General features: G+C 52.7%; 2 protein-coding genes across 4 annotated transcripts; one reads left to right on the top strand and one right to left on the bottom strand.

The window, feature by feature from the left end:
• Positions 1–3,687: 3,687 nt before the first annotated feature.
• NDUFS6 (NADH:ubiquinone oxidoreductase subunit S6) lies at positions 3,688–13,497 on the bottom strand. 3 transcript variants are annotated; one of them, XR_006410359.3, is made up of 4 exons: positions 13,330–13,497; positions 12,551–12,604; positions 4,557–4,773; positions 3,688–3,853 (listed from the first exon to the last, which is right to left on the bottom strand). XR_006410359.3 is itself a non-coding variant. In XM_026506652.4 (4 exons), exons 1-4 carry the CDS (start codon positions 13,459–13,461, stop codon positions 3,788–3,790), a joined length of 375 nt encoding a protein of 124 aa, XP_026362437.1. In that variant the 5' UTR covers positions 13,462–13,495; the 3' UTR covers positions 3,688–3,787. The 3 variants fall into 3 exon arrangements, 2 of the variants coding, with proteins under 2 accessions (XP_026362437.1, XP_026362438.1); XM_026506652.4 differs by having other exon boundaries at positions 4,651–4,773; positions 13,330–13,495; XM_026506653.4 differs by lacking the exon at positions 12,551–12,604 and having other exon boundaries at positions 4,651–4,773; positions 13,330–13,495.
• A 1,339-nt stretch (positions 13,498–14,836) lies between these two features.
• MRPL36 (mitochondrial ribosomal protein L36) lies at positions 14,837–15,789 on the top strand. Its single transcript, XM_057312153.1, has 2 exons — positions 14,837–14,926; positions 15,343–15,789. Exon 2 carries the CDS (start codon positions 15,356–15,358, stop codon positions 15,692–15,694), a length of 339 nt encoding a protein of 112 aa, XP_057168136.1. The 5' UTR covers positions 14,837–14,926; positions 15,343–15,355; the 3' UTR covers positions 15,695–15,789.
• Positions 15,790–25,119: the final 9,330 nt, after the last annotated feature.

Raw genomic sequence — 25,119 nt, 5'->3', positions numbered from 1 at the left:
TCAGCACACGGCGGTCAGCACATGGGAGTCAGCACGCTACAGTCGGCACACGGCGGTCAGCACGGCCAGTCGGCACACGGCGGTCAGCATGGCCACGGTCAGCACACGGCGGTCAGCACGGCCATGGTCAGCACACGGCGGTCAGCACACACTGGTCAGCACAGCCACGGTCGGCACGCCACAGTCCACAGGGTCACTTCTAATGGCTTCAGCCAGCACACTGCCTCAGGCAAGAGAAGCGACCTCCTAGGCCCCCGTTTGGTATAATTTGCCTGAACAGTCGAGCATGAACATGCACGTGGCATCTTTCCCATGTGTGCCGGTGGACTTCCTGGGACAATTTCCCAACGAAGCACTGCAGGTCCATCTCGGTGCAGAATTCGGCTCCCCTGGGGCATACGCGGCTGGGCCACGGGGTGTGGATATTCACCGGGCACGTGCGATCTGCCTGCACCCCCCCGTGTGGTGCACGGCCCTTCGTGCTTCATTCATCGGGTGTCTGTGCCTTTTCCCATTTTCCCTCCAAGATGGAATCTTTTTCCTTTCGACCTCTGAGGATATGAGGAGTTTCTTTACCATCTGAGCTGCCAGTAATTTCCCCAGTCTTCATTTGACTTTTCTGTTTTAAAGAAAACTCAACTTGTAATGTATTACAGGGAAAAGAGAACAAAAAAATGAATTCTTTCAAGTAAAGAAGACACAGAACCATGCAAGAGCTGGGACTGGTAGCAGAATAAGATGACAGTTTACACCAAAGTATTTTACGTTCCATAAACATGGACTGAAATCTCCAGTTAGAACATAAAGAATCTTAAACAACCTAGCAAAAATTCCAACTACATTTTGTTTCCAGGAGATGCAATAAAAACATAAGGATACATTCCTGTTGAAGATAAAAGGACTAAAAACGCAGAACATGCAAATACCAATCTAAGGAAGTTGGTGCGGCCAAATTAAGAAAAGCAAAACAACTGAAAGGAAAATATACGAGCAACAACCATGATCACTTCATAATTGTAAGAGGTTCAATTCAGTGAAACGGCCATTTTAAGTCTGAGGAAACGAAGAGCAGAGCCTCACACATCCTTCTTTAAAAAGGGAAACAAGAAAGAAGAGAGAGAACTTGGTGGAGGAGCACCCCAACCCACATCTGGGGGCGTCCGCATCCGCCGCCGGCCACGCTGCACCTGCCGGAGGGCATCAGCCTCTGTGAGCGCAGCCAGGGCGCTCAGAGCAGCCAGCCACGCAACGCCCCGTGAAGCGAGTCTCAACCAACAGACTTCAAAGGACGGGATCGTCCAGAACATGTTCTCAGACCAGGACACAGATTACTAAGAGCACTCGTAATTACGCACTTAAACTTAAAACTGAACAGTAACGGAAACAACCCATCCAAACAAGGGGGTGAGCTAAAGCGGAGAGTAGAGTGAACTTCATAGCGTTACTCAGGAGAAGAGGAGAGCTGAACATTAACACGGTAAAGCCGCCACCTCGAGAAGTTAGGAGAACCTCAAAATAAACAGCAAGAACATAGAAATCGAAGGTAATGGACAGAAGTCAATCAAACAAAGCCCAAATTACAGCCAAGCAGATGGACAAAGTCTGCTAAGTGGTCGATGAACTTCTGGAGAGACGCAGCCGGGACAAAACTCCAAAGAGGCACCCAGGACCCTCAGGAGGGGAGGCCATACAGACGGGGAAGCACCGAGGGGTCTCAAGGAAGCACTCCCGACGGCTTTACGCCAGGACCCGTGGGAATCTAGGTAAAACGGCTAGATCTCGAGAAAAAAAACACAAGGCACCAAAACTGGCTCAAGGAGAACCGGGAATGCACTAGAAACTGACGGGAAATCAACCCTTCCCACCACAGCACCAGGCCCGCAGGACTTTCCTGAGCACCCCCGTCAGTCATTGCAAACTTGCCCCTTCTCTTCTGGACAGCAGAGAACCTGGGGGCTCCCCAGCTGCAGGGGAGCACAACCCTGACACCAAGACTCAGGACAGAGAAAAAGGAAATGTTAAAAAGCCTCATCCAAGCCTAAACGTAGATGCGCAAGTCCCAAACCACAGGAGGCCCCGCAGGAAAAGGATTCCAGACCAGGAGTGAGTTGGCCCTCTCCCGGCAAAGGAATGGTTTCACTTTAGAAAATCAGACTAATTCACCGTGTCACGTATTTAATGGAAAAAAGCATCACATTCCAACAGATGGAGACAGAGTTTGGTAGAACTCCACTCAAGTTTAAAATCTTGGCCAATTGGACAGAAGGCCCATCTGTAATCAGAGCTCGGCCCGGGGGCCCCCCTCCCACAGGCGTCTGGGCTGCCGGTCGCCCTCCAGCCCCCGCAGTCCCAGGCATGTGCCAGTCAGGTCCGCTCCCTTGGAGGGCGCCACGCCACCCAGGTGCAGCTCAGACAGGTCTCTGCGGCTACTGGACACCAAGGCCGCCTGATGTCCCTCCTGTCATCCTGCTTCCGCTCCACCCCGACGAAACCGCCGGCCCCTTCCACTCCCCCCACACCTGCCCCGTGACCCTGGAGTCCCTGGACCCCTTTCCCCCACCGTCTGCCCCTCCTCCGCTTGCTCAGTGGCACTTCTGCAGAAGAGCCTCATGAGGACCCACTGTGCGCTCCCAGGTGTGCCCAGAGCGCGAACAGGTGAGCACAATCGGCAGGCCCCACCCAGCGCCGCCCCTTGCCCCCGAGGCCCGGGCTGGCCCCACAAGGGGTCCAGGAGGGGCTTTGCACTCCCGCATCCACAAAGCACGCCCCTCTGGGTGGGTGACTAGTCACCCTAGAATAGTCACCCATATTCTAGGCTAGTGATGCTCTTCACCGTCTCCAGCTCCCAGGACTGAAGGGTTACATGTCCTTTTGGTAACGGCTCCTCTAGGGAATCTGTCCTTTCATCTGGAAGCTCAAACAGTTCTTTCCTCTAGACCCCCCAGTTTGGAGCTGACATGTATTTAGAATCAGAATACACGTAGCTGTGTCTTCTCACCAGTCTTGCTGGGATGTTGGTGTGCCCCATGCTGTGCACGTTTCCCTTCAGCTTCCTTCCCTCCTGGGCTCACAGTGCCTCGCCTTGCGTTGCCCCATCACTGCCTCCTCCTGGACCCCACGTACCGTGTGTCAGGGCTTGCGGGCACTCTACTCAGCCTCCCTTCCCTTCCCTCCAAAGTCCTCTTGTTACTTTTCTGTTACCTTACTGCTCTTTTCACACGCAGATGGCCCTGAATCCAGCCACCATGTGACTGTTAATAAGATGCTTCCCGGGCTTTAAGATTCTGCATTTCATTGCAAACAAGAGGACAGAAGGGAAGTGTGACTGCAGGTAAGTGACGGGGGGCACATGCTTCCATTCAGAGCACGGAGGCCTGAGCCCAGCACCAGCCCCTGGGGGAGCCCTAAGCTTGATGAATCCATGTTTTGTCTGCAGATTCAGGGCAGCCCTCGCCCCCTCCCTTCCCTGAGCCACCCAGTGCGGTCGCACGGAGTAAAGGACGTGCTGCAGCGCAGCTGGCATGCGCCTGGAGGAGGATCCCACTTTGGTCTGCGCTCCTAAGTGAACCTTCAGTCTACGGCCATACCACCCTGAACGCGCCCAATTTTGTCTGATCTCGGACGCTGAGTGAACCTTCATTTTCCACCGTCGGTTCTCTGAAAGAAACAATCACGTGGCTCACCATCCTTGATCACAACACCGTTTATTCGGCACCAGCAAGAGGCTCTGTTGTACACTTGCACTGTGCTGTGCGCACGGCCCCGGGACTGTGATGCACAGCAGGCGCTAGTGATGGTGCTGTCGGAACTGCAGTCCACAGTAGCCGCATGTCCCCGTCTTTGTTTCCTTGTCCTGAAAAGAGTCGAGAAGAACGATCTCACATTTCCATATTCTGCTTCCGTCTAAACACGTCAGACGTGTGCACAGAACTCGAAATACAATCTCAACTCGACACAGCGTAAAACCTCTGAGGTCGCAACAGAACTGAGAACCGTCACAGCCCTGGGGGCCAGGGTCTGACTCTGGCTCCACCCCAATGTGCCAGCAGCCGCGGGCAGTGGCCTGAACCCTAGCTCCAGCCCCAGAACACGGGGTCATCTCAAAGGACCGCCACGAGGACAAGTCTTCTGGACTTAGCTCGGTGCCCGTCTACTCTCCCGGCCCAGGAGGGCCGAGGTTTCACCCTGAGTCAGAATTCAACAGACTGGAGCAGGTGGGGCGCTGCACAGAGGCCCGCCACCCCCCAGGCCGGGGTCCAGTCCACGCACGCTCAGGCCACTAGCAGATGGGCGCTGGGGTGCTGCTGACTTCCCTCCCCTGCATCCACCCCGCCGCAGGCCTAAGCCTCAGCCCCAGCTCGCCCCTCTGCTCTAATGTCCCAGGTCCTCCCTTCTCCAAGGCTCTGTGGGTACACAGACGCCAAAATGAGGTTCCAGGAAGACAAGTCTGCATGTGTGGAAGGAAAGTGGACGGTCCGTGGTGGTAACACTAAGTATGTCCCACAGCACCGCATGGCACGTCCCAGTAGAAAGGGTGCCCTTCACGTGGTCCCTACCGCGTGGTCTGTAGGAAAGGTCAGTCAGCACCGCAAAAGCCGCGCAGAACCGAGACGGCTTAGACTAGGGCAGCAAGGACAGGTGACACGGTACCAGGTTTATGTACACTTTTGGGTGGCCAAGAGCCCCCCCGCCGCCGTCACACGCGATCACACGACTTCCAACTTCACTCACGGGCTGCTCAGCTATCAAATCAATGGCAAAGTTTTCATTCACCTGGAACAAGATGAAAAGAAAAACTCATGTGGCCAAGTACATAAGCTGGAAAATTTCACGGAATTTAAGTTTATGTAGACAATGCCCCCCACACGCTCAGGTCCTGCCGGCACAGGCACATTCCGAACGTTCTCGTAGGTTCTCATCTATTATCGCTGCAGATCTTCAAGTTACACACTAATACACACGTACTCATGCATGTGTAACTTTCCATTTGGATACAACTTCAAACTTACAGAAATGGCGCAGGAGCCAGACTGCAAGCACTCCTCCCTGGTCTGTGCCTGATGCGGGGACCAGACCGCTCGCACCACACCGCTGGCTTTACCACAGCCTCTGCTCCCGGCCCCACGCCTCACCCTGCCCGCTGGGAGACGTGAGGAGGAGTGACACGGAGATGGGCACCCAGGGCTGACTGTCCCTGCCAGCACCACACACAGAAGCACTAGAAGCCCCTCTGCGGTTGCAGGGCAAGGAAGGTCTAGCAGATGCCAACAGCCACGTCCAAAGGGCAGCCAGTCTGGGGAAACACCTAGCAGAGGACACTACGGGACAACAGGGGACACTGGAGGGACGACAGGGTTGCAACTGTAGGGACCGAAACACAACAAATTTCCTAAATAACCTCATTTTAAAAACTGGTAAAGCAACGGAGACCACCGCTGTCCCTTGTACTTCCTTGAGGCTGAGGCCGACCCGACTGTCGTCACGCAAGTGCTCGGGCTGCTGGGAAGACAGCGGCACCCTCAACCCCGTCTGGAGGCGCGCGGCCGCCGCCCCGGAACCCCACACCACGACGTGCCCTCGGCCCCCACGCAGTAACCTTGCCACAAAGAACCCGAGTCTGGCCTGACGAGCCTGGCTGACGGAGCTGCTACAGCCAACCGTGGTTCCACACCCCCAGACCGAAGGCACCAAACCCCACGAAGGGCCACAGCACAAGTCCCAGCCGTGGGCGACTCCACAGGAGAAAACGACCCGGGTGCTTGGACAGCTGAGATCCAAGGAGGTAAAGGGAGAGCCTGTGTGTGCGCAGGGAGGAGGTGACACCTAAAAGTTAAAAGAAACTTAGACACATCAGCGACTGCAGTGAATGGAGCCTATTTGTATTCTCAGTCAAAAACAACCTTTTACTGTGACGCGATGGAGAATATGCACCACCCACTAGACATTTCACTGAAGGATCGCTGTGACCTTCAGTGCGGTACCGAGGCTGTCGTCAGTCTGTACCTCCTGCAGATCCGTGTGCACCGGGGAACTCGAGTCCGCGGAACCATGTCAGCGACCCGCTTCAGGCTGGCGCTGGAGGGGGGCAGGGTGTGGGTGGTCAGAGCAGAAATCAGCGTGGCCACCTCGGCAAGTCTCTTGGTTGGTAACCGTCGGACAGGACTGGGCTCATAGGACAACGAGGGGACCCAACACTATTCCCTCCACTTCGTGGACTCTATTTTGTGAAACAGCAATTCAAACATCCTGGCTGGGCAAATAACGTGTCTTACAACAAGCTACTGTGGCAAAGGGGACCCAGGCCAGGAGCCCAGCCTCGCTTGTATCTGACCGGCCGTGAGCTAGGCACTCAGAGCCGTCCCTAATGAACGCCAAGGAGACAAAGCTCCTGAGGCTGGGAAAGCTGGGAAAGTAAAGCACCCGTGTGTGCATGTGTGTGTGTGTGTGTGTGTGTGGAGGGAAAGGTCCCTAACGTGCCCCACAGCCCAGTTACGGAGCCGACTCCTGTGTGCCACCATGGTGAGCCAGCCCATGCCACGGGCTGCAGCTTCCTACCCTGGAGAGCCATGCAAATCCAGGAAGGACATCCAGAGGGATTTCCCTACTCCAAATGCGTGTGCTTCCCGAAGCCATCCACAGCCATCGGTCATCCTGACCACGCTCTCGGCCATCAGCAGAGCTTTGTGTCCCACACTCAGGCTCCCAAGGAGCAGCTCGCTTGATGGCACCTCTAGACCTAGCATCATCCTCAGCCCACCCAGGGTGGAAAACAATGGCAAAACCATATCTGGGAAGTCACCTGCTTCTGGAAGCTGGAGGGTCCTCTGCTGCAGCACAGGATAACGTCAGAGGAGGAATATCACACTTCCTGGCAGACACCCCTGTAGCCACAACGGGGAGCAACGCCGCGTGCAGACGAGATAGGAAGCGGAGGCTACAGAGAGAGGAGTAAGCACCGCCCGGGCTACTCTGCACCCGCCCGGGGAGTCCCAACCTCAGTATTCCATGTACGTGAGGGTGAGGACTGCCGTGCAGGTCGGTTCTGGCCGCCTGGGCCCCGTGGGATTCCTGCCCCACGCGCCCAGAGCCCCACCTACAGGGAGAGGTCCCACCACAGTGAAGACAAGGAAACAAGGACCAGGCATGGCTCAATCTTTACAAGTAAAGGGGGGCTGGGACCTCTGAATTTGAATAAAACCTGGAATAACCTCAGTTAGCAGTTTTCCTAAAGCCAGCAGTTTCCATCCAGAGGACACGCGATCCAGCGTGGCCCAGCCCTCACTCTTCCACACTAACAGATGGCCTCGCCTGCCACCAACACAGAGGACGCCCCAGAACCAGAATGTGGACATTCTGGAAAAGTTTAATGATTTTTACAAAGGTTTATAGTCACAGACTCTGATTTTGTGAAGTTTTGTTTCCACAAACACAGGAGTTACTGGGAAGTACGGCTACATTAGAGCCGACACGCCCCACGCGCAGTGCAGCCAGGCAGGGAGGCCGCGCAGTCCTACAAGCTCCTGTAAGCACAGTGGTCGCTACGGATGGCCTTGCCGCTCCCCTTACACCGGCACCTTACAGCAGGCTACGGAGGGAGGGATGTCCACTCACCTCTACTGCAGACAGAGCCACGCGTCACACAAATGAAGCCTCGTGGTGTAACCAGTACAGCGTCTACCTAAGTGACAAATGTGTCAGGAAGGCCACACTAACAAACCCCCAGGCCCCATCACGGCAGTCAGACAGACCACCATCTCCCACGGGAAGGGCAGCTGACGCCTGAGACTGACACAGGACTGCCCCCGTCACTCAGCTCCAGGGTGACCCTAACCTTCCGTGATGAACATCTCGTTCCCGGGATTCGGTTCACCCGCAGGCATACGAAGAGCCCCAGAGCCAGCACGCACGCAGCAGCTGACTCCAGGTGACTACTCAGGGCTCCGTCCCGCCGCCCTCACTGAGGCAAGGCCTGGGGGAGAACCACCAGACCTTCCGAGGGCAGGAACGCAGAGACATGTCACGGCGCCCCACGTTCTTGCTTCGGCTGCCAGCACGGTGGGCTCCAGGCAGACGGGGTCACACGCCCTAAAGTGTCCAATGGCTATACGACTGTCCTTTACACGTCACTAATGTAACAAATAGGAAACTACCTTTTTATTTATCTCTTGATGGCCAATTCATTTGGGCATAAAAATACTTAGGTTTAAATTCATTTGTCACTAAGCTGTTATTTTTTCTAACTCGTATTTTGGGAGTGACAGTTCCTATGGAAAGTTAACTCCCTTACGTCAAACTGAGATCAAATCCGTTTCAAGCACAACATAAAATACGGGACTATACAAGACAGTATTAAAATCAACAAAAAGGAAAAATAACCTAGTCGAGTAGCCAACATTCTATAGGGCGCTAACCCTGTTCATGGAAATTTACAGATTTAAAATAAAGTAAAAGCCCAAACCAATTATTTAGACTCTCGGGTATCTTTAATACTAATACCAACACTTATGTTAAACTGAACATACGTGTATACACACATGTATATAATTTTTAAATCACAATAAAAACTGAGGTTTTCATCCAAATTAATTTTTAACACAAATTTGGAGAAAATGCTCAAAAATACCACGAGGCTCTTTGTTCAGGAGTGTTCACAGGAGCTCTGGGCGACCCGGCCGGTGCAGAGGGAGGACAGGCATGGACACGTGGAGCCGCCAGAGGGAGACAGGAAAGCACAGACCTCGAGGCTCAGCGCCCGGGCCACCAGTGTCTGAACCCTGGGCTTCAGGAGCCCAGTTTCAAGGACTCCCCTCTGGATCCGAGGGGTAAACAGACTTCTGACAGTCCACCCCCCCAGGAAAGCCAAAGGCCTATGGCTCCTAGTCACCCAAAGATTTATTTTAAAGCTCACATGGCTTCACCCCACTCTCAAGGTAGACAGGATGGACCTGGGAAGGGAAACGTGGAAGACAATGTGCCCAGGAAATGCTGCAGAGGAGCGTGCCACCGCGAACACAACCCCCCAGTCCCCAGATACGCCTTCAAAGGCACACACTTGCTTCTTCCAGAAGATAGCCAGACAGACGCAGGCACCGTCTTTGTCAAAGCCTACACAGACCAGCAGCGAGGGGGTTCTTGAAAAGAAGGTCCGTGGGCAATTCTACTGTGCGGGTCACTAAGGGGGTGGGGCACAGAGGAGGGAACCCCGCCTGGAGGGAGTGGCCGCCCGAGGTCCACTTCCGGTCAGCAGGCGCCATCTCTGCGCGGGGCGGTAAGGCAGCCCCCGGCACGAAGCCCACACTAGCACATGCTGCCCCTGCCTCCACCTGAAGCGCAGGGACCCTCCTCTCCGTGAGTCCGGGGTGGTGGCCACTTCCTGCCGCTCCTAATCCCCACGTAGCACTGCATCCCGCTGGCTCGTTCGGCCTTCTCAAACCTTCCGGGCATGCGTGTGTGTGCACCTCGCGTCCCTGCGGTTTGGATGGCAGCATGCGGAGGTGCCGGTGTCCAATACCAGTCCGCAGGGGATGAGCGACGCTCAGGGTCTCACTCTGCTCCTGATCCTGGCTAACACCCAAGAAGTTTTCCAAAGTTTCTGCACGGGGGTGTGGGCCACCTCGGTGGAGAAGTCACTTCGCCAGGCAAGCGGTCCGCTCTGCCACGTCCCAGGAGAAGCAAGGCCGAACGAGCTAATGGCTAGCAAGCCCTGGAAGGACACTGTTCACTGCTGGGTGGGGCCTGAAGCCACTCTGCACGGACCCGGTCCGTAAGCTCCTCTCCCCAGCACTCGCAGTTCACGCTTTCCATCCACAACACCCCCAGACTCTTCTGAGGTGGACAAGCTTCACGTTACTGCAACAAACACGGCAGGTCAGGTGGACGCCAACACCTTGGAGACCGCCCCTCAGGTCAGTGGTGGGTGGTGCCTCAAAGTTGCTACCGAAGAACAACGGGGCCCAGCAGGTGAGTCGGAGTCACAGCCAGACTTGCCTGCCAACTGACAGGGTCGAAGGAGGGCAGGAAATGCCCAGAGCACCCTCCCTCGGACGGGTGCCCACTCGCACAGCTGGTGAGGGCACGTCTACGTGGGCAGAGCCACCCCATCATCACTGCAGAAAGTGGAGGGCGGCGGGGAGCTGTACTCAATGGCCCTCCACCTCCCGGTGTTCTGGGCTCTCTGCCTAACTGTGCATCTTTAACCTACAAATGATGCCTGCCCCGTCACCGTGACCTGGCAGCAGCAGAATAAGGCACACACTCGCTGACGGCCTCCCGGGGGGCAGGTGTTCTCTAGAGGCTTGTCTGCCCAGACCGGCACCCTCAGCCCTGTGAGGTCAGTGACTGAGGCAGGCAGTGCTTGGGGGCTGCACAGGTCCGGACGCGGTCAGACAGAGTGACCTGCAGCCACGCTCGAAAGCAGACGAGTACACCCAGGCGGCAGTGCTACTGTTGTCACCATCACTGCCATTCTGCACTGTGGTCCATTGTCCACACAAGCTCTTCCACTAGAGGACAGGAAACATGTGCCTTTCATTTGATGTATGTGACCACAAAGTCAATGAAACTACTTCTATAACCTGCAGACGGGTATCTGCTCAGTTCCGGCCCTCCGCCTCGAGGAGGCGGCCCAGGACCATGGCAGGCCTGGTTTCCATCCCCTCCTTGAGGGGTGGGAGCTGGGTGGCCTGTTCTTCAGCACATAAGTGTTCCCTCTTAGGAAGACCCCATCACAGGCCCACACGGATTCCTCTGCAGACACGTGGCAAACTGTATCAGGGACCTCTGGTGAGGAGTGGCTAAGAGCCACACACAGGTATTTTCCATTTTTCTCTGCAAAGGCCAGCTAGGCTATCCAGCTTCCCGCTCTCCTTGTTCTTCAGATCAAGCTCAGATTCAGTGGATTTCTTAAAATACAACTAACCAAAACTAGACAGACAACAAGAATCCATGGTTGTCAGAGGTCGGGGGCAGGAAGGGATGAACAGGTGGAGCACAAGACATTTTCGGGGCAGGGAAACTACTCTGTGTGATACCGTAACAGTGGACACATGACACGCGCTTGTCATAACCCAGAGAACGTACACCGTAAGGAGTGAACCCTAACAAAAACTGCGGACTTGAGTTCATAACATCAACATCCAGCAAGTGTTCAAAGTAATCAATCGTAACAAACATAGCACCCTAATGCAAGATGTTAGTAACGGGCTGCGCAGCAAGAGCTGGGCAACGGGGGACCTCTGCGCTCCATGCCCAAGTTTTCAGTACACGTAAAAGTCTTCTAAAACAATGTCTCTGGGAAGCCCACACAGTTTTAAAATACTACTAAATGCCAAATTTTTGTCATAAGAATGAAAGCCAGAGCAGGGCTCCTCATTTACAGACATGCCTTACACTTTTACAACTTGAAGATGTGCCCCCAGGACACTCACGATGTCAAACAGGAAGAGGCCACAGAGACCCAGAGCCAGAACAGGGGTTCCGGACCTGGGTGAGCAGACACCTTCAGCTCTGCTGCCTCTGTTCACACATTCCTGGCTTCGCTAATTCTGATTTTGTTTGGTTGGTTTTGGTTTTAAGTTGTTCCCCTTGCCCCCCGCTAAGGAAATCAGAAACCAGAAGCCACACAAGAGTCTCTAGCAGAGAGGAGCTTGGGACAGACTCAGGCACTTGCCAAAGCATCAGACTTGCTGAGCTAGGGAGCTGGGGGCCAGGCCGCAGGTGCGACCCCAAGGCTTCAGGACCCACCTGCTCCCCCGCCCCTGGAGGCACTGAACTCTGTCTCCACCACCCTGCCCCTACTCCCAACACCCACAAAGCAGAAACGCCAAGTAGAAAATGAGAATTTAAGAATGGACTATGCAACCAAGATCAGAGGGGAGGGGAAACACAACTTACAGACAGCTGAGGAGTAACAAGAAGGCTGACTGAGGGAAGGAGAGGATCAAGGGGACTATGGAGGACAAAAGGACTCAGAAATGGAAGACCACCCGAACCACTGTGCATGAAGACTGGGGATGTGGCAACACGGGTGAGAGAGGAATTAGGAAGAGCACAGGCTCCTGTAGGTGGAAGACACCACTATTAGCATCCTCTCTCCTGCAGTCACGGTGTGGGACCTCTCACACCCACTCAGGGGCAGGACAGTCCTTGTCCCAGCTTCAGCTTGGGACTGTCAGTCCCTGTAAGAACACTGCCTTGTCTGTTTGGCAGGAAATATGGCAAGAATACCCCAAAAGGTGCCTGAAAGAGTAATTTTTATAAGTTGATGTGACTTCCTTTAATCTGAGGGTCTCAGGAGTATAAGGCACAGAAAAGACCACTCCCATTTATACATAAACCTAGACTACACTTACAATATGTCATCTTACATATTTCAGAGGAAAACAAAACAAAACAAATGCAGACACGTAGACATTTCAAAGAAATGCAGAATTCCAGAGCTTCTCGGGGGCTCACGATTTGAGAATTTAAGTCTATATACTAACTTACTTCTTGTGGGTTCTATAAAGGTTTTATGAAAGCCTACCTCTCTTTTACTAGATCTCTTGCTTACCTCTTTCTGACGACCCACAAACCGAATTTTCCTATAGTCTTTATCATCATAAACCTGGGGAAAAAAAGAGACCATGTTTGATTTTTACAGCCTAATTCTGAAAGAAGTCACTTAGTATCAATAGTAAACATTACAGGAAAGTGTTTTTTCTGCACATTTTAGCCATTTGTGAGCAAACTTAGGAGGGTCTAAGGATGGCTGTGTAACCAGGGGCGTATTTCGGCAAGATGCCTAAGGTGAGAAGGGGCAATAATGTGAATGGGAAGGTAGCAAGGTGGAGTTGGAAAGAGCAGAGACAAATCCGAGCAGGGGATGGGACACCCCTGATTTCCTTTCCCAGCGGGCCTATAGCAGATCAAAGATCACAGGGCGACGGTGTGATACCAGGGTCCCTCAGTCACCTCCCGACTTCCGACTGCAGACTCAGGTGCTCGCTAAACCATCAGAATTGCTAACAACTGACACCGTCTTGGCGTTTTAACCACGACAGCCCCTTGAGATGTTAGGACGTACTATCTGGCACTGGCGGCAGGCTCGCTCTGGAGCGGGCGGAAGCCCGTACCGGTGCACCCTCACTGCTCCGCCCGTCAGAGCGTGAGACCCGACACACCTCGACCCTAACCTGAACCGCTGCCGGCACAGGACTCGCCCTGCGAGACCCGGGGCAGAGCCGCCGCTTCCCCGGGAACCCAGCCCACCGGCCAGCGCGTCCCCCGGCCGTAGGCAGCGGAGGCACGGGGAGCAGAGATGGAGAGCGGCCTCCCAGCCGCGGCGGTTACCTGCCCAGTGTGCGTAATCTTCTCCCCGGTTGGCGACGTCCGCACCGCCAAACACCTGGCGCCCCGGGGCAGGCTCAGCGCCGCCTTGCCGCTCCGGCCCAGCAGCCGGCAGAAGGTCACCGCGGCCGCCATCTTGTGGGCTGACCCCTGACCCGGCGCACCGACACGCTGACGCATGCGCACGGCTTCCAGGGCCCTCGCGGCCCGGACTTAGAGCGCTTTGGGGAGTCGCGCACGCGCGCTGCGCTCGGGCTGGTGCCGCCCAGCAGGTGTAGCGGTTGGGCCGGGGCTCGGTCAGAAAAAGGCGGGAAATTTTACGCTCAACTTTAGCACTTAGCAGCTGTTGGGTGATTCCTACCTGGGGTAGGACAGGGGAGGATGGAATATGAAGGTGCACTCTTCACATTCGATGGTAATTGATAATCATAGGCGGTTACATAGCGAATGTTTTTATTAGTGAAGGGTCCTTGCCTAGAGTGAATTGTAAGTCCATTCACGCTGTGCAGTGAGCATTTCTGTGAGTCCGCGGGGACAGCATGATTTGGGGTTTCTGCAGCAGCGCTCCAATGAAGCAACCAGTAAAGCACAATCAATGTCATCCCCCACGCAGATGAGCCCAGAAGCCCCGCTGCTTTAGAGCACACCTGGGCAGACTCCGGCTCGCGGTCCTGGCGCTTCCCTCCCCGAACTGCCTGCCCGTTAATAGACCGGTCAGGAGGGCCAGTCACATGGGGCCAGCGCCCAGATGGACAAGGGCAGTGGGTATGGGGAGTAGACTCAGAGCTCAGAGCTGGGGTGCCCTCCCCAAGGAGCTGAGTGAACCCACAGCCTGGACTCCGGGAGGTGGAGGTGATGAGAGACTAGACGCACTAAGAACCTCTCGGAACGGAAGGATGCCCACAGACGGGTACCCCCAGGCAATCCCGGAGCACGCCTGGGCAGGTGTAAGAATGAGCTGCCAAGTCGATGGTGTCGTGGCGGGGCATGCAGGCGGACCGCCGTCTGCGGGCCGCATTCGTGCACGGACAGCAGATGGGTGGGTTCGCGACGCATACACGGAACGGCAGGTGTACTGAATTCATTGTGGGCTCTGGTGGTGGGTAGATGCGGCCTCGCCGTAGTCTTTCAACTTTTGTTGGAATCTCTCATAATAAAAGGTTGAAGGGGGAAAAAGATATTTAACTGCAACAAGTTAGGCGACTGCCTATCTCCACTGCTTCCTGGAGCCTTGCCTCATTTCTCCCAGGATGTCCACTTAATACAAAAAGTGGGTTCTTCTAGATTTTATTTTGACTTCGGTATTCGTCAGTTTTCTAAAAATATCTAGTTGGTTGTGATTTCTTTTGCATTCTAAATATCTATTTCCGTTCCCATTTTGGCATTCTCCAAAACCATAGGCACCCGGAGGTGGGAGGGCGACCCAGGCTGAGGTCACCGGCTCTCTGGTGACTCCGCCTCTGCGCCCGGCACCTTGGGGATGGCCACGTGATCCTGCCGCCATCTTTCTTTCTGGCGGACTCTCCGGGCGGCGGCGTCCCCGCCCCATTGCGCAGCCGCGTGGGAGGCGCGCTGCCGGCCGTCGCTGTCGGCTTTTTAGGTCAGGGGTCTCGAGGGTCGCGAGGGGCCGGGGGCCGGGGAGGCGGCTAGTGGGGGGGCTCGGGGGTCCCTGGGTACGCCACGGCTGCACGGCCTCCGCGCCGCGGACCCCGCCGCCGAGAAGTGCTACCTACGTGCTGTCCTCTGCCGGCGGGCACATGTCCGGGGCCCGCGCTTCCTGCTGCCTCCCAGGCTCTCGGAGACAGCGGGGGGGGGGGGGGGGGGGAGGGCAGGGGTGCAGAGTGCGGACGGAGGGGCCGGGACTCGCGGGGTCGGGGGTGAGGGTGGAGCGGGGGCCTGAGTGCGGGCGGAGGGGTCGGGTTCGCGAGGTTGGGGTTAGAGGGTGGGGGTGAGCCTGGTGGCAAAGCTCTTCGTCGTGCGCAGAGGCTCTAAGGATTGCTTTTCTGTCCCGTGTAGATTGGGCCCCGGCATGGCATCCGTGCTTGTGACGAAGATGCTGGCGTCAGCCCTGAGCCCTCTGCTCCGTCGGAGCCCTCCCCCGGCGATGCCCCGCGCGCTCTCCACTCTCCTGTCCCGACCCCATCGCGCTGCAGGTGCCGCTGGTGCGAAGCCCAGGGCGTGGGGGCCCGCGGGACTGCCCGGCCTCCTGCTGCCCGGCCTGCAGCTGCCCAGCCTACAGCTTGCCCTGGGGTTCAAGACCAAGGGCGTCATCAAGGAGCGCTGCAAGGACTGTTACCGGGTGAAGAGGCGCGGCCGCTGGTTCATCTACTGCAAAACGAACCCAAAGCACAAGCAGAGACAGATGTAGTTCCTGTCACTAACATAACGTGCAACTGCATCACTTCCTTGCGGAATGGTACCATCTATCCACAGAAAAATAAAATGTAAACATTGCCTAATCGACCTTCAGGTCTTCTTGACTCTGCTACCCAGGCACCTCACCTGTAGCAGCCCAGTCCCATCAGCTGCGCAAGCAGAGCCCCAATATGGGAAACGCACCGTTTTATCTTCTGTGCAAGCTGTGTGCACTCCGGCTGGAGGGCAGAAGGTAAGACAGAGGGAGAGTTGGCCTTACTCCCCTCCCCAGGTCGGAATGCAAACTGGTCAGAAAGAACCAGATTCCCTGGGAAGGACAGTCCTGTGAGGCTGAGCTCAGCCTGGCTCTGGATTCAGCCAGAGTGCTGCCCTTCAGGGACTTTGAATCCCTTTTCTCAACATTTCTGTCTTGAGGATAAGTGTGAAAGCCTTGAAAGCAGTTTTTAAGTCAAGGATGATTCAACTTTACATGCGCAAAGATATTTTAGATATCAGTTAAGCGTGTTTGTCATCCGTGATGAGACACGAACATGCACGTGTGTGGTATGTGCACGTGTCTGTACGTGTGTGTGTGTTGTGTGCGTGTGCAGGGTACCCACCTGGAGGATGTGTGCTGAGCAGAGCAGCTCTGGGACCCGCTTCAGGCGTGTGGCCTGGAGGCAGTGGTGCAGGGGTCCCTGTGTCTCCTGCCTCAGAGTTAGGCTGCCTCACCCACGTGGTTTGAGCTCCACGCAGTGGCCCTCCCCGGCAGCCTTCCTGTCCAGCCCACCGCCGGGACGGGTTATACAAGGTGGGATGGCGGTACAGGGTGGTGAGTTCAGTGGGTGAGCCGCATGTGCAGAGGCCAGTGAAGGCCTAGCACGGGGACTGGGGTTCCTCAGTCATGCTGCTCCTTGGAGGTGGGGTCCAGGCTGAGACCCGCAGGACCAGGGAGGGTGAGATGCAGGGGTGGCGCCAGTGAAGGGCTGAGCAGCAACGGGCACGTGGGAAACTGGATGACCCCCACAGCTCACGGGCAGCTACGTTAGCCGTGCTCAGGCACTGGGCACATAGTCCTGGCCTTGGGGGTCCTGACCATGGATCCCAGATCCCCAGCACAGAGCCCAGGAGGCAGCTCAGAAGAACGAAAAGAAGGAAATGTCCTTCCCCGGAGCGCTTTATCCTGGGAAAAGGTGGGATTCTGTTCTGCAGGAGTAAAGACCTTCTTTCCTCCTCCTTGCTTCAAGTGTTTCCCGAACCCCTGGTTTAGGTGCATCCAGGCCTCATAGAGACTGTAACACATAGATTTGGAACATAATATGTTTTATTTGAATTGAACTGTGTTGAGTGCAAAAGCTCGAAGGGTGATAATTACCTGTCTAGATTTCAGTCCCACGATGACTGCAGGATAGGTCTGTGACATTAGGCAGTTTCTCCCCCTCAGCACTGCTGGCCCTTAGGACAGATTTTTCTCTGCGCCTGGCTGACTAGGGCAGTGTAGGGTGCGGCATCCTTGGCCCCCTCCCCCTGGGTGCCAGGAGCACCCTCATCCCTCGTCGTGACAACCAAAAATACCTCCAGACATAGCCAGGTGTCCCCGGGGGCATGCTCCCCTGTAGAGGCTAATATTATCCACCCGTCTCCACAGGGTTCATCCCGAGAACTGAAGCCCTGGGTTGGGCAGAGCCTGTTTCTGTCCTGCTTTGCTCTCAGTCTGCCACAAGTCCTGGCCTGTAGTAGGCACTCAACAAATGCATGTGGAATCACATGGCAATGACATGACAATGCCTCCGTATAAACAGACAGCTTTTTGTCCTCTCCACTTGGTGGAACAGGCTCCTCCTATAAGGCTAAGCCCACAGCTTTGTTCTGGAGACTTGGGTCCTGTCCATGGGAACGCAGCCACCTCCCGCATGGGGAGAAGTTTGACGCTGTGCCGGTCTAGGACACACAGACACACACACCACACACACCTCACTTCTTTTCTTTTTTTTTTTTATGAATTTTTTTAATAATAATCATTTTTTATTTTATTATGTTAGTCACCATACAGTACATCCCTGGTTTCTGATGTAAAGTTAGATGATTCATTACTTGCATATAACACCCAGTGCACCATGCAATATGTGCCCTCCTTACTACCTATCACCAGCCTATCACATTCCCCCACCCCCCTCCCATCTGAAGCCCTCAGTTTGTTTCCCAGAGTCCATAGTCTCTCATGCTTCATTCCCCCTTCTGATTACCCCCCCTTTCTTTATCTCTTTCTTCTCCTACTGAACATTCTAGTTCTTATGTTCCATAGATGAGAGAAACCATATGATAATTGTCTTTCTCTGCTTGACTTATTTCACTTAGCATTATCTCCTCCAGTGCCATCCATTTTGCAGCAAATGTTGAGAAATCGTTCTTTTTGATGGCTGAGTAATATTCCATTGTATATATGGACCGCATCTTCTTTATCCATTCATCTGTTGAAGGGCATCTCGGCTCCTTCCACGATTTAGCTATTGTGGACAATGCTGCTATGAACACTGGGGTGCATATGGCCCTTCTCTTCACTACGTCTGTATCTTTGGGGTAAGTAACCAGTAGTGCAATTCCTGGGTCATAGGGTAGCTCAATTTTTAACTTTTTAAGGGACCTCCACACTGTTTTCCAGAGTGGCTGTACCAACTTGCATTCCCACCAACAGTGTAGGAGGGATCCCCTTTCTCCACATCCTCTCCAACAATTGTTTCTTGCCTTGTCAATTTTTGCCATTTTAACTGGTGTAAGGTGGTATCTCAGTGTGGTTTTGATTTGCATTTCCCTGATGGCTAATGATTTTGAACATTTTTTCATGTGTCTGTTAGCCATTTGTATGTCTTTATTGGAAAAGTGTCTGTTCATATCTTCTGCCCATTTTATGATTTGTTTATTTGTTTCTCACGTATTGAGTTTGAGAAGTTCTTTGTAGATCTTGGATACCAGTCTTTTATCTGTAGTGTCATTTGCAAATATATTCTCCCATTCCGTGGGCTGCCTCTTAGTTTTTTTGACTGTTTTCTTGGCTGTGCAGAAGCTTTTTATCTTGATGAAGTCCCACAAGTTCATTTTATCTTTTGTTTCTCTTGCCTTTGGAGATGTGTCATGAAAAAGGTTGCTTTGGCCGATGTCGTAGAGGTTGCTGCCTATGTTCTCCTCTAGGATTTTGATGGATTCCTGTCTCACATCGAGGTCTTTCATCCATTTGGAGTTTATCTTTGTGTATGGTGTGAGAGAGTGGTCAAGTTTCATTCTTTTGCATGTAGCTGTCCAATTTTCCCAGCACCATTTATTGAAGAGACTGTCTTTTTTCCACTGGATGTTTTTTCCTGCTTTATCAAAGATTAGTTGCCCAAAGAGCCGAGGGTCCATTTCTGGGTTCTCTATTCTGTTCCATTGGTCTGTGTCTGTTTTTGTGCTAGTACCATGCTGTCTTTGTGATCACAGCTTTGTAGTACAGCTCGAAATCCGGCATTGTGATGCCCCCAGCTTTGTTTTTCCTTTTCAGCAGTTCCTTGGAGATTCAGGGCCTTTTCTGGTTCCACACAAATTTAAGGACTATTTGTTCCAGTTCTTTGAAAAATGTCATCAGTATTTTGATCGGGATGGCATTGAAAGTGTAGATTGCTCTGGGTAGCATGGACATTTTAACTATGTTAATTCTTCCGATCCGTGAGCTTCTTTTCAGTTGTTTCCCCCTCGACAGGTTAGTGTGAGGTCTTTACTGGCCCTTGTGCGGGGCTATCGGTGCTGGTGTTGTGTATACAGATAAGTGACTCATGAGGTATTCGAAGGGCTGGCAGGCGTGGGTGTACCGAAGCCGTGGGGCCCAGGTCCCCAGGAGCCTGTGATTGTAATGGACAAGCTGGAATTCTAACACGGCGTTGATGGGTTTTTAAATCATTCGTCCCTCCTGGGATTGTTAGTCTCTCTTTGATCTGAGGTGCCAACCTGTGTGCTGACCAAACCCTCTTTACGGCTCAGTTACCTTCCAGTATCTGGATGGACCAGCATTTATAGCTCGGAGAGTCCAGCGTAACAGCAAACTCCGCGTGGGTCAGGAGGCAGCAGGCAAACTTGTCCAGCGGTGTTCATTCATGTTTGTATTATCCATGTTTTGTAGCAGGCGAACAGTTGCTGTAAAGACCGTATGGCCTGAAAAACCTAAAAATACTTAAAATTTGAGTTACGTTTGCAGAAAAAGTGTGCCGGCTCCTTGTTTAGATCATTAAAGTAGTTCCCGTCTTCCCCTGGGATTTGACTTCACAAGGACCACAACCCAGCAGAAACGTTTCATGGTGTTTCTGTTATCCACACAGTACGAAGGATCTTTGTATTTGTAAATGCTGTAGCGATGAACAAATAGAAATTGAGATAAAAGTACTATTTATAATGGCACCAAAGCCATAAAATACTTAGATACCAGTCTAACAAAATTTACGCACACTCCATATACTTAAAATTATAAAACACTGTTGAAAGAATTTGAGTAAGAGCTCAATAGGAAGCTACACCGTGTTTATGGATCAGAACATTTGACATTGTTAATTCTCTCCAAACTGCTCTACAAACTCAGTGTAATCCCAGTAAAAATCCCAGCAGGAATTTTTGTATAAAATGCCATGGTTATTCAGAATTTTACATGGAGAGGCTAAGAATGCAAAAGAGCCAAAATTTTGAAAATGCAGAGAAATGTTGAAGGAAGCCTGCTTCCTGATTTCAAAGCTTACAATGAAGCCACAGCAGCCAAGGCACTAAGTCGGACCAGTGCAGCAGAGCACCCAGAAGAGAACAAAGTCGGGTCAGGGATAGACCCACACATACCTGTCCAGTGATTTTCAAAACAGGATTGAGGGTATGGTGCTAGAAAGTTGAATTTCCATGTACACAAAACAACTTCCACCTTATGCAAAGATTAAAAATAGATCACAGACCTAAATGTAAAACCTAATACTAGAAAATCTTCTCAAGAAAGCATAGGAAATTCATGTGACTTTGGGATCCGCAGGTTTATTAGAAACAACACCAAAAACGTGACCCATGAAAGAAAGCCTTCATAAGTTAGGGTGCACCAAAGTTATGCCCTCAAGATCTTTTCATCCAAGTTCACATCTTCTCTTCAAAAGATACTGTTAAGTAAATGAAAACAAGCCAGAAACTAGGAGAAAATATTTGCAAAACACATTCCTGGTAAAGGAATGGATCCACACTATAAAGAAATCTCAGAACTCAGTGAGGAAACCACAAACCCAACTAAAAGTGGGCAAAAGGTATTTCACAAAGGAACACATACTGATGGAACGTAAGCATGTAAAAATGTTTAACACTAGATTTCAGAGAAAAGCAAATTACCTTCACAACAAAATAACACTACATACCTCACAGAATGGTTGCCAACTGGAAAAGCCAAGATGCTGCAGTGATTGTAAGTCTCCCGGAAGGTGACGCAGCGGTGTTGGACTCAGCTTGGCCGCTTGTCACAAGTGAAATGATTACTAGCCGTCCCACTCGAGTATTTGTCCAAGAGCAATGAAAACTGATGTTCGCAATAAAACCTTTATGGAAATGTTTATGGTGGTGCTATTTATAATTCAAACCACCACCGTCCTCAGCTGGGGAACGGATCGGTCCGGTGTGGTGCGTTCTTACAACGGAATACTCGGCACCAGACAGGAAGGACGCGCTACAGGTAAAAACAGGAGCGAATCTCAGATCCACCACCGACTGACAGAAGCCCGCACTCAGCTACTTCATGATTCCAATGCTGTGACGTCACAGAAAATCCCAATCATGGGCGCAGGAGATCTGCCGCTACAGCTGGGGGTGGGAAGCCAGGGTTGGCTACATAGGGACACAAAGGAGTGCTTTTGGGTGATGGAATTGTTCTATGTCCTGATTATGGCAGCTGTTTCATGACAACATATGCTTATAAAACTCATAGAACTTCACTTCAATAAAGCTTACAAAAAAAAATTTCCAAATGGAATTTCTAGATAACAAATAAAGATCAAATAAATAAAGATCCAAAAAAAAAAAAAGGAACTCACTGAGCTGTGGGACCGTATCCAGCATTCTGGCATAAATGACATGGCTGCCTTCGGGGAGAGTGGAGAAAAAAACAACAGTTGAAGAAATAATGGGCAAAATGTTTCCATATTTCTTGAAAACAATAAATCCGCAATCCAAGAAGCTTAGCAAACCTTAGGAGGAATATAAAGAAAACCATATAATAATACATCATTATCAGATGAAGAGAAGACCTCTAAAATGAGGACAGAGAAACAAAACTCATTCCTCACGGAGGGACAAAAACAGCCACATATTTATCAGAGACCATGCAGCCCAAAAGATGGTAAGACCTCTGTAAGGTGCTGGGGAGAGCAGCAATCTAGAAATCTATGTGCAGTGAGAACCTCTCTCAAAACCAAAGTGAAAGACAAGAGCTGGGAGCATTCAAATGGAAACACAGATCTACATAAAGAGGTGAATCGAGCTAGAAATAGTAACTATTTGGGTAAATATAAAAGATTTTTTCCTCATTTAAATATCCTTTTGAGAGAACCAAAGGAAAAATAATGGCGAAGTATCACGGTGCTCATAGCATCTGTAGGACTGCAGTGTGAGAGCACCCCATCACAAGGATGGGAGCTGACATCCTGAGGTTCTCGCAAACATTACGTGAAGGTTAGCTGTGATATCACAGTGTGTACCGTACACATCAGACCAGCCACCAAGAAAACAAGTGTAATAAGCCAATAATGGAAAAATTATGCAATATTAAAATAATTAATTTAAAATAAGAATACCAATAGAGGGGTGCCTGGGTAGCTCAGTCGTTAAGCGTCTGCCTTCAGCTCAGGGCGTGAACCCAGGGTCCTGAGATTGAGCCACGCATCAGGCTCCCTGCTCCGCTGGGAAGCCTGCTTCTTCCTCTCCCACTTCCCCTGCTTGTGTTCCCTCTGTCACTGGCTATCTCTCTCTCTGTCAAATAAATAAATAAAATCTTAAAAAAAAAAAAAAAAGAATACCAATAGAGGGAAAAGGAACAGTGTATTGATATAAATAGAAAATGAAAGATAAGATCATAGATTTAAATTCAGCCTTATTGGTAATCACAGCATGTGATCCAGATGCTGGATGGCAAGAGAACTGGTCCACGTTCGCTACGCTGCTTCCCAGCACCGTGGCAGGCTCCGTCGCTCCAGGAGCCAAATCTCCAAACCCAACTCACTGTGCAGCCTCTGGCTCCTGGTCAGGAGGGAAGGAAAATCAGATCCCCTCCCTCCTGCTGTGGAGAGCACACCCTATCACCTTAGCCCTCCGTCCCCCCAGGGGAAGCCGGCAACCGGGCCTGAGCTTCCCAGTTCCCAGAGACATAATCTCACACCACTGGGGTGGCTCCCTCTCTGCTGGGCCTCAGGGTCCTGTCCACCCTCCCCGTTTCCCCTCTGACAATGCCGCCTCAGGGGGCGGGGGCCTGGACTTCGGGCCCACAGTCCCCCCTGAAAAAGCATGGACAGTCCACTAGGGCCTCCGCAGACCCTCCAGGACGAGGGGGGATGTCACCATTCAGCACATTCTGCAGAACAAAACGGACAGGGAGGGAATCCACACACGGATGGCAGCATCTCAGGGAAGGTCGCAGGCATGCACAAGGCATCGCAAACCCTAAAGGTCCAACAAGCTAACAGAGAAACGGACAGAAGACATGAATAGGGAGAGTCCAAGAAAATACACTGAGATATCGTGGATCTCACTAGTAATCATGGAAGTGAGAGGAAAGTAGAAATGAAGCACGTGTTCGCCTATCGGATTTGCAGAAGTTAAGCAGAGAATGCTCTCCAGCGTGGCAAGCTGCTGCTGAGTGTGGACTCCCGGCCCCTGTGGATGGTGGTGCCTGTGCAGGGACCAGACAGCAACCTCCACATATAACACGTGTATCCCTCCCGGCCCCACTTTGCGGCATGCTTGGTGAAGTACTTGCACACAAAGAGGATTCTGGGAGGCTGTTCTTAGAGCAGTATTGTCACGGCAAAGAGCTGGAACGAGCTCGGGGTTGTGCGGAGGTCAGTGATTACGGAAAGTCTGGGAGGTACCCTCAGACAAAGGACACGGCCTCTGTGAGCCACGGGACACCAGCTGGGGTGTGTCTCTGCATCTTGCCTCTGGAAGAAAGGTCACGACAGTGTGCAAAGCCTGTTTTCGTGTATGTGAGCCTTACACTCAAAAATCTAACCACATGTTTTTCCAAGTAAAAAATTTGGGTAACGGTAAGAAAAGTTCTCGAGAAGCACACACCAAATAGCGATGACGGGTACTTCTAGAGGGCGCGGGGCGGGGCGGGAAGGACCGGAGCGGCTGTCTCTGTTGGAATAGAGTGTGTTTTGTTTTGCTTGGAGGAGTTAGGAGTCAGGTTTGTGTCTCACTTGTATAGCCTGAGAGAGGAATGTAGGGATCTGTGGACAGGATGCCCCATGGAAGAGAATTTGAGCCACATAACACTGCAGGAGAAGTGAGCCCCTGCACGGTCTCCCCCCAGGCCTCCTCTCTGGGCCATGCGGTGCCGCTTCTTCCTGGGGTCCAGCCGCTAACACCAGGGGCCCCGTGCGTGCCTGCTCCGCGTGTGTCAGCCATGAGCGCAGTCGTCGTGGGCGGGGACGCCCGGTCCGAGCGGGTTTCCAGGTTTTCAGCCCCGCGCGCCCTGCCCGAGCCTGCACGCGCCCTCCTTATCCATCCCGCACGACCGCCTCCTTTTTGTGTTGAACCTGCACGAGGCAGCTGGCCCGAGCCCTGACGTGCAGCCTGCACCCCCTATAGTGGCTGCACCTCCCTGCACCCCCCACCGTTCCCATCCCCCCTTTCCCTTCAGGGGCCATGGGACCACTGAGTATTGTCTCCCGCTTGTAAGCATCTGTGTTTTGTCCCTAGTACAGTGCACTAGTGTGAGGTGTACAACGTGGGACTCGCGCACACTTTGCCAGCGACCACACAGAGTCTGCTTGGCACCTGTCACCACACACGGTTAGGGAATCTGTGTGCGGCTGAGCAGCTTTCAGAGGTGAAATGCGGTGTCATGGACTGTCGTCGCCATGCTGTATGTGAATCCCCGGGCCTTACTGATTTTATAACTGGAGGTTTGCGCCGTGGGACCCTCATCCCTGCCTCTGACACCCAGTCTGTGCTCTGCGGCCGCGAGCTCAGGTTTGGCTTTGGGTTGTTAGGCTCCGAATATACGAGGTCATGGGCTATTTGTCCTTCTCTGACTTTGCTTTATCCTCTCTAGCTCCCCACGTCGTTGCAAACGGCAGGATTTCGCTCTCTTTGGTGGCGGAGTCCTGTCCCGTTACGTGTACCCCACCTCTGCCTCATCCACCCATCAGCCCATCACTCGGGCTGCTCCCGTATCCTGGC

This window comes from Ursus arctos, unplaced genomic scaffold (genome assembly GCF_023065955.2).
Source record: "Ursus arctos isolate Adak ecotype North America unplaced genomic scaffold, UrsArc2.0 scaffold_15, whole genome shotgun sequence".
Taxonomy (NCBI): domain Eukaryota; kingdom Metazoa; phylum Chordata; class Mammalia; order Carnivora; family Ursidae; genus Ursus; species Ursus arctos.
This window is presented reverse-complemented; position numbering and strand designations above follow the sequence as displayed.

Bases quoted from the DNA above. Each gene is read 5' to 3' on its own strand.
- MRPL36 (XM_057312153.1), top strand. From the start codon at position 15,356: ATGGCATCCGTGCTTGTGACGAAGATGCTGGCGTCAGCCCTGAGCCCT.
- NDUFS6 (XM_026506652.4), bottom strand. From the start codon at position 13,461: ATGGCGGCCGCGGTGACCTTCTGCCGGCTGCTGGGCCGGAGCGGCAAG. The intron at 4,774-12,550 runs GTAAGCAAGAGA...ATCTTGTTCCAG, and splicing joins TTGTGGGTCGTCAGAAAGAG to GTGAATGAAAACTTTGCCAT. The intron at 3,854-4,650 runs GTACCGTGTCAC...GACTCTTTTCAG, and splicing joins CAAAAGTGTACATAAACCTG to GACAAGGAAACAAAGACGGG.